The 15804-nt window shown below is 41.6% G+C and overlaps 1 protein-coding gene across 1 annotated transcript in view; it reads right to left on the minus strand.

The window, feature by feature from the left end:
- Positions 1–15804, minus strand: part of LOC308143994 (cadherin-12-like) — a gene marked incomplete at both ends in the record, with an annotated part of 107616 nt that overhangs the window by 28275 nt on the left and 63537 nt on the right. Inside the window, one exon of the mRNA XM_080514967.1 lies at positions 2539–2792. Coding sequence (XP_080371093.1) covers positions 2539–2792 — 254 coding nt within the window. The remainder of the gene's footprint in view (positions 1–2538; positions 2793–15804) is intronic.

Here is a 15804-nt window from a genome sequence, read left to right on the forward strand (position 1 = left end):
TGTAGCGCCGTACACCCTATTACATGTCGATTTATGTTTGAAATCTCCCTGAATGCTTGCTCTGAACATTTGTTTTTGATGCCTGCAGAAAGCGAAAGCATCCCAACCACTCCTACATGTTGGAGATACAAATTCATTGCTCATGTTTAGAAGCTGGCTTGTCTTTGTGTGTCTTTGTGTGTCTGTGTGTGTCTGCGTGCTGACAATATGTTGTCACCTCTCCACGGTGGAAGTCATTAACAGACCAGGAGCAGCAGAAGTATTATGAATAGGCGAGAGAAGAGGCGCGGCTGCACCAGGAGAAACACCCAGGCTGGTGTTTCCTACCAAAAACTCATGAATGTTCACAAGACGTTGCTAAAAAGGTTTTTTTTTTTGGTTGTTTTTTTTTTTTTTTAATCAACTTAGTAATTAAAGTATTTCCTGTTTTTAAGGCGACAACACGATGATGAGTGAGAGGTCCCACCAAGACTGAGGCTCCCAACCCTCCAGACACCAGGGCTGCCTGTTGTTTACTATTGGCTTGACAACTTTGGCTAAATTCACCACTTCCTGGCACAATCCAGCGCGTCGCCCAGCCCTGCAGTGAATGAACAGTTCCTCGCTGCCGCCCCACAGTAGCCATAAACTTCCATAAAAAAAAATTTTTTTTTCATTCACTATCATTCTTTCATCATTTGTTTCTATATGATTGTGGATGCTTAGCAGCACAAATAAAACTTGTAAGTCCACAACAGTGCATAAACTTTATTTTCTGGTTTTGCTTCTAGTGTTTTTCTGCGAAGAGTCGTTGCTTCAGTGAATATGTTTTCTCATCTACTTTCCTATTTTGATTTGAATGCAGCATCACTTTTGCTTGGTAAACAACATTCATATATATAGGATAAACCTTGGGCTAGCACAGAGGTGGGCAACCTTTAATGCTCAAAGATCAATTTGGTCCCATTTTCCACTGAAAACAACACCCAGAGAGCCACAGACATTTTATTTTGACACTCCCACTGGCAGACCATACCAGGACCACACTACACACAAAACGTTCTCCACTGCTGGTTGCCAACTTACAACTAATAAACTAAACTACATGAACTAAGCAACAAAAACACAACACAACACAATTATTACCAACACTACAAACTTAATATAATCCTCAATAATTATATTTAAAACACGTCAAACAGAAACTCCCATAGTGCATTGCAGCTATGAGCTCCTTTATTGCTACACATTATTAAAATGGAAGATAAATGTGGGAGATCTGGGATTTTTAGAACCATGAGTGTGAGCGGTGTGGCTTTCAATGTCCTTTAGTTGTTGTGTAATTCACTGTAATTTGCCATTGCTCTCAACAAGTCCACAATGAACCTCCCGGAATTGCCGGCGCTCCGCAGTGCAGCGGTTTTACTGTGAAAGGTACAGGAAGCTCCCAGCTTCAGATACCTGTTGAGCCGCTGTCATGACCTGCAGCCGCAACTCTACGTTCTTCATGCCATTATTGTTGCGTAATGACGTTACATCTCTGCGTCGTTCACAACCCGCCTACATTTTACCACTCTTTGTAGCGGGACTGCGCTCTGGGTGCGCTTTGCCTCCTTATGTCCCGCTCCGGGATGACCTGCAGTGGGACAGAGGCTCAAGGAGCCGCAGTGGAGGACACGAAAGAGCCGCGGGTTGCCGACCCCTGGGCTAGCAGGAAGTGAATTTGAATTCTTTAAACCTCAGTCGGAATGGTCCAATTTGAAATTGAATCTATTGAATGGGTATCATAATAAAGCCATGTTGACCCCCTGGTATTTGTCCTAGTATGCCAGCCAGCCAGTTTACCACAGTGCACATCACATTTTCAATTAATATTTGTATCGGAGGAGTTGATACCAGGGAACTAATGTAAAGCGCATTGCTGTCATCAAAGCGATTTCTTCCCATCTGTGTTTGACTAGTTTAGCCTTGCACCGGGTCCCGGATGTGTGGCACAAAACAATGAATCGTAAAACTGAACTTGAATGGAGAGAAATTAATCTGAAAAGTGAATGAATTAGGAGCTCTTTTTTTTTATAATTAAATTTACTGAAATACAGTTTCAATTTTATTCATGCCTTCATCTGGGTTTAAAGTTAGGATCACGAGGACTTGATTGATCTATAGATTGCCTTTCAAATCACACCTGGTTTGATGAGCTTACGGTATAAAAATGGCAAGTCACCTAGATTTCAATCGATCCAGAAAAGACACTTATTAAATCAAACAAATAAACGACTTCTATGTTCAACCTTTCTGATGTCCAATTGAATCTATCTGTAGTTTTCAATTTTCTGACGCTATCACAACCAAACCAAGATTTCCACGCAACATCTGACTGATCTGTTTCACTTCGCATACTTACTTACATACATATATTTCTGGCTTTGCGTTCACGTCTTCATTATGTGACGTTGCCTCTGAGGCCGATGAAGAAAACCACTGAAAGCAGTGTGGCATAACCCCCCCTCCCCCGGTGTCGGTGTGCAGACTCTATTGTTTCAGACAGAAGACTTTTACCTGACGGGACTACTGCTGGCATCTAAATCCTGAGCCGTCACCGCTCCGATGATGGTGCCCGCAGGCGTGTCCTCGTACACATCCATCACATAGGAGGGCTTATTGAACACTGGGGGCTCATCCACATCCAGCACGTTAATCTTGACTGTTGCTGTGTCTTTGAAGGCCCCAAAGCTCTGAAACCGTGGATCCAGATGAGCATTGGAAGCGTCTACCTTGAAGGTGTAAGCCTTCTTGCTTTCATAGTCCAGGGGCTGCAAAAAAAAAAAGAGAGAGAAAGAATAGGAAAATTGAAGATTTCATTTCATACATTAGCACTCTCGCTATAATTTCCTGTCTCAGTAGTGTTCACAAGAGCTCTTAGAACTAAAGGTGCTGTAACTCAACAAGAGCATCGGTGTTGACATCAGTTTGCCGTGGGTTCATTTTTTGTTATTCCACTATTTTCACGCTCGAGTAAGTATCGGATGTCAACACCGTTCAGCTCGGAGCCGACAGATTCTAGTGTTCGGGTGATTGCAGTGTTTATGCTGTCACGCACAGAAAAACACATACGAATGGGATTGTTCTCACCTGCCTGAGAAGCAGAACAACACAACGCTGGTGAAAACATCTCCTCATGTGCCATTACAAATAATGGCAGAAGGTATTGGTGGTGTTTAAATGAACAATGAACTTAGAAGGGTCAGTCCAGGCACTGGCTGCCTAATGTGGTCCATTCTGTGTGAAAGTGCACTAATATTTGTTTTTACTATCTCATTAGCTCGGTTAACGCTCCTACACCATAAAACAAAGTGAAAGTCTCCGCCATAAAAATCAAATGAAGGCATTTCTCACCTCCACTACCTCCATACACGCAAATGTATGTATATGTGTATATAAATATGGATTTACATATTTTTTGTATTCATGTATATGTAGCTATACATACATGCTCACTCACAAATGTGCATAATGTATACATTATTATTGTTAATTATTTTTGTTAAATATTTTTACGATATGAAGTTGTTTTCTGGTTATTTCATTGCATTAATTCGATTTTTCGACTACTTTGATTTTGCCTGATTTAAGATTTTTTGTGATGAATGTATCAATTTTTTTCTTAGCATTCCAATGTGTTAATCCATTTAAATTGTGTTCTTATTATATATTAAATATAATATTTTTGCCTTTTTTGCTATTCTGTTCTATTTGAGGCACCTTAGTTATCCGGGCCACCAGTTGCAAATCTAGAGCCTTTTTGTGGAGTTTGCATGTTCTTTCTGTTTAGATCTTGGGTTTCTGGCGGGGTTTTTTTTTTGTTTGTTTGTTTCCCTGAGGATACTTGGTTACTTTAAATTGCCTGATGGAGTCAGAGTGAGGATGTTTGTTTGTGTTCACCCCGTTGATAGATGGGTGAACTTGCCAGGTGTGGACGGATGGACAGAGCGACTGACCCAGAAACAGAAACACCGGTTAATATTTCACCTCCCTCCTGTTTCCAGGAGTCCTTTGAGCTCAAAGGTTTGTGCGCTCTCGCAGCCTCCGACACGTCAGCTCAGGGTCAATTAGTCAACGCAAGAGGAGGAACCAGCATCCTCAGCATGTCTGAGGCTGAGGCGCAAACATCCGACAGCCACCCCCCCCCCCCCCCCCCCCCTTCACGCCTGCCCGTCCGTCTCCTGCCCTCTCATGTGTGACCGGCCGTGCTCGGCGAGCCGGTCACGCTCTGCCGGCCCGGAGTCACATGAGAGACATTCCCTTTCTGTGTATTTCAAATTGACTAACATGTAACCCGGTGTGGCAGCAGCGGCGCTATCTACCCGCCCCAGGACCGGGGGTGAGTGGGGTGGGTGTGCTTCTCCTGCACCTTGTTTGAGGAGAGGAAACAGCTGCTAACAGCTGTGCAGAAAACAATGCAAGTGAGGAGGTGCAGCGAAAGATGAAAGATCCAACCAAGTGAAGGCCCTGTTAACGTGAGGTTTTCAAAAGAAAATGGAAAACTTGTCTTGCATTTTGAGGGTCTGTTTGCAAGACAACGGTGCTCAGTGCCACTGGAAATGCAACGTTTTCAAATGGCTCCCAAGGTCAATGGCTTCCATCTGTATAGTACTTGTCTACCACTTCAGCAGTCCCAAAAGTGCTTTATACTGTTCATCACATTTACCAATGGTGGCAGCTGCCATGCAAGGTGTTCAAGCCATCCATCCATCCATTGTGAGAAATTGGGGAGATGGAGAATTGAACCTGCAACCTTCCGATTGAGAGTCAACCCACTCTACCTTTTCCGTGGCTGGGCCGTTTTCCGTGTAAAAGGAAATTGTTATCAAAACGTTGCCAGGTAAAAGTGAAACTTTTCTGAAATGAAAACGTAAAAACCAATGCATTTTCACTTGAAACACTGGCCTAAAAGCACATCAATTAGAACTAATAAGTGGTGATTTCACAGTGTTAGCACATGCTCCTGCAGCCCCATCTCCCCTCCATCTCCATGGTTGTCAAAGTCTTGCAGCTACAGCAGGTGTCTGTAAAAAGAAAGGAGGAGGGGGAGGGCAAAAAAAAAAAAAAACAAGCCATGACAAGGCGAGCCAATCTGAAAGCAATCACTGACCATCAACCGCCGTGATTGGTTTGATTACAGTGCACCAGATGCAACTGGCTTGGCCCCGCTGTAGGGTCCTTTAACAGGAAATACACTCTGTCCCTTTCAATCACTCTCAAGAGGGGACAACACCAGGAGAAGCTCCCCCGAAGCAACAGCCCTACACATTTAACAGGTAAGAAAAAGAAACATGAAATCATAATGGGTGCCATTCAAATGCCATCCAACCTGCAGAGAGCGGTCTCATTATTTCAGTTTACCGAGCGTCCTGCTGCTTTACCGCAAATTCCCCGAGAATCAGCTTGAAATGGAGCGACTTTGTTTCTCTAACAACCGCATCAATAAGGCAATCAGAGGGGGAAATGAAAGCTCTCATTATGTGGAGTTTATTTCATTTCAAAGCAGCGTGAGAAAAAAGGCCAAACAAAGAACATACAAACACTTAAATGCATAATGATGATGAGCGGGATGAGGATGAGGAGGACGAGGAATTGATTGAAGATGAGAAAGAGGAAGAGGAAGCAAAAAGATTGAGGATGACAATGAGGAGGAGGAGGAGGAGGAGGAGGAGGAGGAGGAGGAGGAGGAAGCGTAACAAGAGGTGGAGAATGAGATTGATGAGGAAGAGGAGGAAGAGGATAATGATGAAGTGGAGGAGGTGGATGATGATGAGGAGGAAGCTGAGGAAGAGAGGAAGAAAAAGCGAAGTTGGGGAGAAAGGTGGACGATGATGATGATGATGATGATAAGGAGGAGGAGGATGATGAGGAGAAGTGGGTGGAAAAGAAAGTGGAGGAAGAGAAGGAGGCGGAAGAGGAGGAGCAGAAGTTCAATTAGGATCCATGGCTCCTTCCCAGCTGTCTGACTCTCCTGTAATTCTCGGCTGTGTGACGGGAGGGAGTCTGAAACAAAACTCCAGCTGTGAGGGGGTTGTCTGGGGGTCAGACCCCCAGCTATTTTAAGCCTGGAAACAAGCAGGGGGAAAACTACTCAGGTGGATTAGAAATTGTTGCAAACAAAACAACGACTACAGGTTTTAAAAGAATAACTTTACACACACTTTTTGACAGAATGGTGGAAAGGTGGATTAATCTTCCTTATTAAACTCAAAGCTGGAAGTTGTTTTGTTTAATCCACCTGCCACGACACTGAATCTAAAAGTAAATCTACCTGACACAGTATAGAAATAGTGCCTCTTTTTTATTTTTTTTATTTTGTCATATTTTGACTTTATATAATTTACACCTTATTTATTTATACCTTGGGAGATTTTTTTCAAAAAGTTGCATCTTCAGTGGCCCCCGAGCTTCCTTGACTTGTGAATGGACAACCAAGTTTCAGTTCTCACTTGAAAACATTGTCACGTAATCAAGGCTCTAATATCAACTTTACCTTGTTTTGTTTATAATACTCAGGTTTTATATATTTGTTCAGGATTTGTCCCGAAATCTTAGTTTCACCTGCCACTGTGTTTAATAACTCAAGCAAATTCAGCAAACGTGACTTGAATGTGAGCAATTGATAGAAAACAGACAATACTTTCACTTCCCCAGCTGCTGCCAGAGTGAGAATAATGTTAAGCTAGCCATAAAAAAAAATTACAAAATCTTTGAAATATAAGTCAGACTTAAGAAATATTTCTGTACAATCACATAATTCCTTTCTTTCCATCCGAACCTGATAACAATGTTTATCTTATTTGGGAAATTCTAGCATTTCTTTTCTGCTTTTCTGCTGTTCCTTCAGAACTGGAAATGAGAAATGAATGAAAACTTGTCCAATCATCATGTGAAACACTGAAATCTCAAACACTTTCAATTTCTGGAATTTGTGGAATTATACTAATGCATTTCAGGTTATAGCTCAGTTTTTTATAAATGAATTGAATTCGATTCGATTCAATTCAACTTTACTTATATAGCACTAAATACAACACAGTCATTTCAGGGTGCTTTTAACAGACAAAAACCCAACAAATCCACATGAGCAAGCAGATTTATTTGAGACTGTGGAAAGGAAAAACTAAACACCAAATTTCATTCAGATTGTACATTGGTTTGTTTTTTAAAGTTACAACTACTTTGATTTAGCTTAATTTTATTTTACATTTTGTCTAAAATGCATTCACACGCACACACACACGCACACACACACGCACACACACATATATATGGATGGATGGACACTCCTCCATCTATTAGTTGATTTGTGATTGTACTCTCTATCTCTCTCTCTCTCATACATCCACTCATCCATCCATCCATCTATATATATATGATGTAAATGTGTTTATAATATTTATTGATGGAAGTGATGTGGTGTTTCATGGAGATGGAAAGCTTTTGATGGGGAGGGGGGGGGGGGGGATTCCGGTTAAAGTGGAGGGATGAGGATGTCACAGGGACATTTCCCGAACGAAGCGGAGGTGAAACAAAGCCTCATGATTAACTGTCAACCAAATCCCACACAGTAGTTTATGGTTTGGACATGGAAAAAGAAAACGACATAAGAGATTCTTTTTTTAAACCGTCAAAGTATGTCTGGGATGTGTGTTGTTAAAACTGGGATAAAAAGAGGACCAGGAGGTGGTAATGAGAAGCTCTGAGCTAATGAGAAGACATGCTAATGTGTCAACGCTTGACTCGGGGAGAATTAAATCAGATCTTCAGGCCATAGGGGAAATTTCCCAAGGAGGGGGGGGGGGGGGAATGAACCATTCATTTTCAGACTTCATGTATCATTTCTCTTCTTCCCCCCTTCCCTTTCTTGGAAGTTGACCTACTTATGAGCTCCCAACCAGCCCTGTATGACTAAGTATTCCCTGGTATCCACACACACATTATCCTCAAACAAGTTGCATATGGCCGCCGCGTGTTCCATAACGTGTTTGAAGTGTCTCATTACGGCTCCGGTTGTTGTGCAGGTTTTCATAGGTTACCGCGGACACAACGAGGAAGCGTATCAATGGTGGAATTTGTAAAGAGGACAGACCGAGTTCCTCTCATGTCAGCGCCGCTGCTCTTCAACATCACAACAGAACACACTTGAAATTCAAGACGTGGCGCTTCGCCCTTTGATATGTAAATGTGCACCTTCATTGCACTGGCAGTGATACTGAATGAAGGAACTTTTTTTTTTTTTTCTTTCCAGCCAATTGAACCTGTTATGTTCCAAGGGAATTCGTTAATTCCCTCGGAACTAGCTGGGGACTAATCGAGGCATCACAGTCTCACAGGTAAGGCATAAAGATAAAAAAAGAAAAAAGAAAGAAAAAAAAAAGATTAATGGTACGGCGATACTTTAAAAGTACAATATGTGAGTTTTTTTTGCTGGGAACATGAGAAAAACAAGAAATAGTGGGACAACACATCATTTTTATCATCTCAAAGATGCCTCTTTATGATGCTGTAGAGATTTGAAACTGATATTCGCAATTTACCCAGGTTATCCTTGCAATACCACTTTCTACCACAAGATGATGTCATGAGTGACTTCAAATATATTAATTTTACAGCAATTTCAAGTATTTCAAATAACACAACAGCTCTTTTTAAAGGAACAATATGTCAGTTTTGTGGTGCAGGAGAAAAGTGAAGTTAGCAAAGTAGGCAACGAGATCCAAAACCACTTTAAGTTCCTCTGGAAGTTACTCGAAAACAGGTACCATAAACATTTTTGGATAAAATATGACACACTATTGCAGATTAATGCTGCAACAGTAGTTAACAATCCAACTAACAAGATTCAATTTGTCCAATGGTCGTCCAGTCTCGCAATACCACATCCTACCAGAAGATGGTGTAGTGTGTCAAAGGGGGCATTAATCTTCAGGTATCCGATAAAACAAACAGTGACTTTTTTCAATGGGCATCGAGTAATTCAAACAGTTAATTTCAAAGGAATAATGTGTTCAATCTTTTTTTTTTTTCACTTAAAACATTTCAATAACCTCAAATGTGATGCAATGTTTCAGTTTTGTGCCAAAGCAATGACTGCAGTTTTAGCAAGATAAAGCCAATACACAAGTATTCAATTTGTCCAATATCACTTTGTAACACAAGATGATGTAATGAGTCAAGAACCAGGGGTCATGAATCTTTTTAAACATGTGATTTTTTTCACTTGGACTATTAAAACAATATGACAAATCATTGACTCAAGAAAAACTTTAGTGTATTGTGATGTAGGTATTTAACACTGAAGGGAGCAAGGTAACCATGCGTCAGGTGGTCCAGTCTTGCAGTACCACTTCCTGCCACAAGATATAGTGATTCACTTTAGGACATTGGTCGTGAATCTTTTAGAGATCCTTCACCATCAGAGTCACTGAAGGTCTACTGTTAATGGTTGAATAAATGTGTTTTTTGTTTAAAGCTGAAATATATCAACTTAAAACGATGATCCGATAAAATAAATGATCATTTTGCAGTGCTCTGTTTTTCCTTGTCATGACTTATAGGGTCGAATGATAAAGGATGGAACAGAAAAAAAAGGCTTATTTCAGCTTGTGTGTAATAAATTTAAAACTTGTGGAAGTTTTACTCTTTGATTTAAATTATGGAAGAAGTTCACTTTTCCATTGTATTCTAATTCAAGGAGATGTGCTTGCAGTGAAATGGTACATGTGGCTACTACTACCGAGCAACAACTAATTAAAAACGGATGAAACTGTGAGCGGTACTCAAAGGATAAACCTTGCATGACAGTAATCTCACACACTGCACCTTTAAGACCAAGAAACGGCAGGCTAAATCTTGCTCTGGTACCTGTTCCAGGTCCCTCTCTGTCGCGGCTTTTTCAATGTGGAAAGTGTTTGCTGCAGCTATTTTTTGTCCCGGCTTGGCAGTTATTTTTGGGTGGGATAGGAGAAATGGGTTGATATGCATATTTAATAGCTCCTCAGCTTTTGTGTGTGTGTGTGTGTGTGTGTGTGTGTGTGTGTGTGTGTGTGTGTGTGTGTGTGTGTGTGTGTGTGTGTGTGTGTGTGTGTGTGTGTGTGTGTGTGTGTGTGTGTGTGTGTGTGTGTGTGTGTGTGTGTGTGTTCAGGTTCAGTATTACAATAGCAGAGTTCGATACTCTGCTCCAAACCTCAGCTGTGTCGCTCACCCACAAATACTGAGGCAGGGATCTTCTTCTGCCAGTAACCGTGATTGCCTTCGGTTCCTTCCCCTCTTTGAAGAATCACACAGCCAGTCATCAAAGCCCCGGTTTCATGTGTTTGCGCTTCATGTGTGCATTACCTAAAGAGGCTGCTGATTAAAAAGGTGAAAGGGATGCTGCAGTATTGTTTAATCTGTGATATGCAGGGCGGCTTTAAATCCGTTTATCCACAGTATTATATATTTACAATATCACTTATGAATCATTCACACACTCCCCTTCCCATGATTTATCCTCCGAGAGCAAATCAAAGCAAAAGCAAACATGACTAGAATATCACACATTTGTAATTACAGCAGCGCGAGCCAACATATTTCCACATCATGACAATGTTTGGGTGCATTTTTTTCTCCAGAGGATGAAACCTTCTGATCGCTCGCAGCAGCTCCAACCATCCATCTTCTACACCCGCTTCGGAAACTGGAGCCGATCCTGGCAAGGAGCTCCTTTATACTCCATGTTAGAACCTTCCATCTGTACCGTGCAAGCATTTTGTACATATTTCTGTTTGTCTCTTGGAAGTGTAATGATATGGCTCTACGCTGCAGTACCATCGCAAACCATGTTTGGGCGGCATTGAGATTATAAGGATATAACAAATGTCGGAAGGGTTCGAAAAGTAGCTATATAACACTTCCTAGTGGCCTCAAAAAATGGCCACTGTACGGAGTGAAATCTTGCCTAAACGCCCAAATATGCTCGACACTAAATACTCAGAGAGATACAGATTGAGCCTTCCGTCGTCTGTATATTACATGTGTAATTTGGTTCCTTTCCAGCAAACGTATAATACCACCGATGATCTGTGGGGGCAGTGTTGAGCAGTATTGCTAATATGCGACCAGCAAAAAGAACAAGGAAGACAAGAGACATAATAATACCTTGGAGAATGCACTGTACCGATGTGTAGATATAAATAATTCTACATTCTACAATTCTGCATCTCACCTGAACATCCGGACAAAGAGGTTTCAGATGACTCAAAAACTTAATGCAATAATTTATCTCACCAAAACAAATCATAAATACTTTGATGGATACAATTCCTTGTGTTAATCGTTTTCAATCAGCTTCATTGATGTTTGTAGTAGAAACATGGTCACACATGAAACCAAAAAGGCACACTGCCCTCTACTGGACCTGTTGATTAAAAACCATGTGAACGTAAAGAACACATGATAACGCTTGAAAGACCCGTAGCAATTGTGGGTCTTTACCCAAGTGTAAAAGACAATGTACAGCCTAGGATTTTAGAGTCACCCAGAGAAAATCCATAAAACTAAAACCAGAAATGAAGCATAGAGATTTCTACTTTGAAATATATATATAAAACAAATTCCTCAATAATCCTCAACCATCAAGTCTACTGCTTGGAAACAAACTTGATCTCTGTAACTCCTCAGTAGTCGTTTGATGGTTTACAAGTGGCAGCTGGTTCATCAGATCTGAAACGTCTCCAGCGAGGAAATTACGGCCCGACTTCCTGTGAAGTTCTGTCCTCATGATCAATCCAACATCTCGGTCAAACCCATTCATCATTTCTCTATACTGATGACCAATGATAATGAATAAATTGAATAAATGTTAGTGCAACGCAAATATTTTGGGCGGCAACATGCTGGGAAACGTTTACCATGTTAATAAAGACGCTACTTTTCTTTCAAAGTGAAAAAAGCACCAGACATAGACAGAAAAAAAAAGGTAAACTCAAGATGAGATTCAAACCCACATCTTCATGCAACAACCAACAGTACTAACCACTTCCCCATAATGCCACTCAGACAAAAGACCCATATCACAATATGAAAAGGACATTTTTCAATAAGAACAGAAGCAGACCGCATATTTCCCTGATTGGCCAGATTTTATGAGCATTATAGCTGTGTAAGAATGGAACCAATGTAAGGTGAGAACACAAACAGTTACATCACTGTACAGCCCTCTTATTGTTGTATCTCATGTGCTAAACATATAAAGTCATTTACAAACCCAGCAAGTATGTTTTTGTTGAAAGAAGAACAAAACTGCAGCTGAGGTTTGGACCCTTATTTTCGTGTAGGTATATACATAGATGCAAATTCCAGACAGAAAGGAATTTGCAGGAATTTTTTTTATTGTGAAATAACAATGCAAACCACTATCACACTGTACATCCCTCATTTAGCAGTATTTTTGATTTTTTTTTTTTAAACAAAAAGTTATTTAAAACGGTCGCTGGAATCGAACTCATGTCTTCATGCTGTGAGGCAACACTGCAAACCACTTCCTCACAGTGACACCAAGGGAAAAGGCCTATATTACAATAATGCATCAAAACCTCGCCATGAGCTTGCTCTGGAAGAGCTTCAGTTCAAACTCCAAAGGCCTGGAATCAATCCAGGCTCCCCTCGGTGGGGTGCGAGCATGCAGCCCACTGCACCAGCATTGCAGTGTTTGATACGTGGAGAAGTCTTTGTCTTTGAGAGTTGATGCTGCAGAGACACGCTGAAACTAATCTATTGATTACAGAGCTGAGTGTTCCAGTGGGAGGTGAAATGAGTTATTTTCGGCCGCGGTGTGAAAGGAACCGTGTGTGTGTGTGTGTGTGTGAGGGGGGGGGAAACAATACTCCGGGACAGCGGGAGGTGCAGGTGCTGGGCGAGGGGGCGGGTGGGGGGTTGGGGGGGAAAAGCTTATATGTGGAATGTCTGCGTATGCAGCATGTGTGTGAGAAAGGAGAGCGACAGAGAGGTGTCCGAGGCGTCGATGAGGAGCCGGGGGAGGCGTGGGTGAGATAGATTAAACCTGTGTCTGAGGGCTCCTCCGGTGGCTCACCCCGTCCGATGAAGAGTGGCAGTCTCTCTGTCGCTCCACTCCACCACTGGCACATGGCACCACACTGGGGGGGGGGGGGGGGGGGGGGGGTGGAGACGCCTCCAGGCAGCCAAGGACACAAACCGATGTGACTGATGGCAGCACAATAAAGTGAGCATCCCTCCTCCACAGTGTGAGGACCCCCTGGTATCTATGCGGGCAGGAAATGGCTCTCTGGGGCATGTATGCTCTTTTTTTTTTCTTTTTTTTCTTTCTGCCCCGTTCTCTCACTCACTGATGAGCAGTGCTTTGTGCTCTCCGTTCAGTGGGCTGCTGATGACAATGGTAGCTGGAGGTCTTCGCTATTCTTCTGCGCGGCAGAGTTCCACCGCATTGACCTCATGGAGGAGTCGCAGGAAACAGAGACGTCACGGTGGGCTCAGACCAAACAGTCACCGTCGCTATGAGGACTGTTTGACGCCAACTGTAAACCTACAGATCGTGTTTTAGTTCAGTCTTCTTTTGCAGTTGCACATCGATCCTCCTAAATTGAGCCAAACTGAGGAAAACTTGCAATCTTCATAAAAAGATTTCAATTTCACTTTTTTTTCTGGTCGGCACTGTTGACTCAGTATTGAGCAATTCAAACACAAGTCATGGTTCATGTTTCATTTTCAGAGTTCTTTTTGAGATTCTGACCGTCTCTGATTCCTTGACTCCTTGTGTCTGATTGCTGTTCCTGCCCTGATGTGTTTCCCCAGGGCTGTACTGTGTCACTGTCTTCACCTGATGGCTTTGGTAAAGACGGTAGTGGGCGTCTTCTGTGTGTTCTGGTCGTTGGTTCATTTAGCGTCTGTGTGTCTGGGCTTTTCCCGTGTCTCATCATTATCTCTTGTGATCCCGAGAAGTTCGTGATTTTGGTTTATTGTATTTTTTTTGTGTGTTTCTGCCAATAAAATCTACCAACAGCGGTGTCTTGGCAAACCCTGACCCAAGCATGTTGGGTTTATATGGGAGGTTTTAGGTTCTGAACAGTGGTGCAGTGGCGCTCTTGCCTCACAGTCGTATGAGTCCGGTCCGAATCCAGATTATAGAACCTTTACTGCAGAGTCAGCAAGGTTTCATTAGTAATTACTTCTTTGGTGGGAAATACTGTATTATTAATTACTGTATACTTGGTCAGTCTTTCTATTGAAAGATTCAGCTTTTTAAGTGTTTTCTCTGGAGTTAAGTCTGTATGAATGTTTTTGTGTGACTCACATAAATGTATATTCCCATGAAGCTATTTAGAAGAGAAATATGAACAATTTCTTTCACTACTATAACCTATATGGCCACAAAGGGATATTACCACAAAGATGTACTTGGTTTATATAAAAATCTCAACTATTTTCCAAGATGAGAACATCCAGAAGAACAGTGTCCTTCCTTGTCTGAGCTGTAAACTTTATTCCTCCACAGTCGACTGAGATCTTCATATTTCAGCCAGTATTCTTCACTGTTTTCTGGCCTTCACACAAGTTAGCAGTTTGTTCATTACTTTTGTCATTTAACCACTGCTTTTTTTCCCCCCTTTCTTTTCCTGCCTGCTGGTATCTCACAAAGATTGAAAGGCCAGAGCAGCGTTGGCACTCTGAAATGATTTACTGTTCAAACAGCCCAGTAATGACATGTCTGATAGAGAAATTAGACTGCAGTCACTTTATGGCTTTAGTGAAATTAAGTCCTTAATTGATGGCAGGGAGGATGAGAAAGTCGTCTTGTCTCAATACCGTCAATTGACTTTGGGGGGGAGGAAGTCTAAATTTAGACATTTTGGGCGGAGACATTTGTTTTTGTAGATATCAGTTCTGCACGCAGTCTGTGGGAAACTCTCAAATGCCACACCGCTCTGTCAAATTAATCAACATGTCGGTGTTTGGAAGTCCCCTCATGAAAACTGTATGACTCATTACTTCTTGTCATGTAACCAGTTTATTACAGAATTTTAAAAGAAATCCTTGTGCAGTGGCAATTTGCGTTAAAAACCTTAAATCACAGAGCTCGTTCAGAGCCGCTGTGCGGGGTTAGAATGGTGCCCGAGCATTCAAGCCTGTTTCTGACTGTAACGAGGCCTCTGCTCTCCGATTCACTGTTCCCGGTGTGTCCATATACTGCATTTTAGTGTGCGCAGTAAACCTCAGATCCCTCGCAAGACGATGTGCCTTCATCTGTAAATGTAATAATATACATGTTACATATAGTATTTTATGCTCTACTTTATGCTCATTTGTACACATGCAGCAATGTAGAAGAACTTCTTGTTTTACAATTAAAAGTTTTTTTTTTTTTTTTTAAACCTGCAGATCAACTTTATGATGGGTAGTCATGTAAACAGGGTAATTACCATATTTTCCAGACTATAAGTGACATCTATGAATAAATGTGATAAAGAATTTAAAATCAACATGTATAAGACACATTTATTTCTCCATGTCCAGGTATAACTGCAGCGTTGATAATCCTGGCCGAATAGCTATTCTTTTTGAACCTTCTGTGAATTTGTTCCTCGGCACTTGCAGTCCTGCTTTAAGCCCACAATTCTTCATTTTCTTCATCGCGGTAACGTCTTCTCTGCTTTTTTTGCCAGTCCCTTGTGAGTTTCTCACACACTCTAAACTTGTCTGATACTCTGTTCCTGTTTTCTGCTGTACATATTTTCCCATTTGTATTTTCAACATACATTTGGA

The sequence above is a fragment of the Blennius ocellaris genome (assembly GCF_963422515.1).
Source record: "Blennius ocellaris genome assembly, chromosome: 19".
Taxonomy (NCBI): domain Eukaryota; kingdom Metazoa; phylum Chordata; class Actinopteri; order Blenniiformes; family Blenniidae; genus Blennius; species Blennius ocellaris.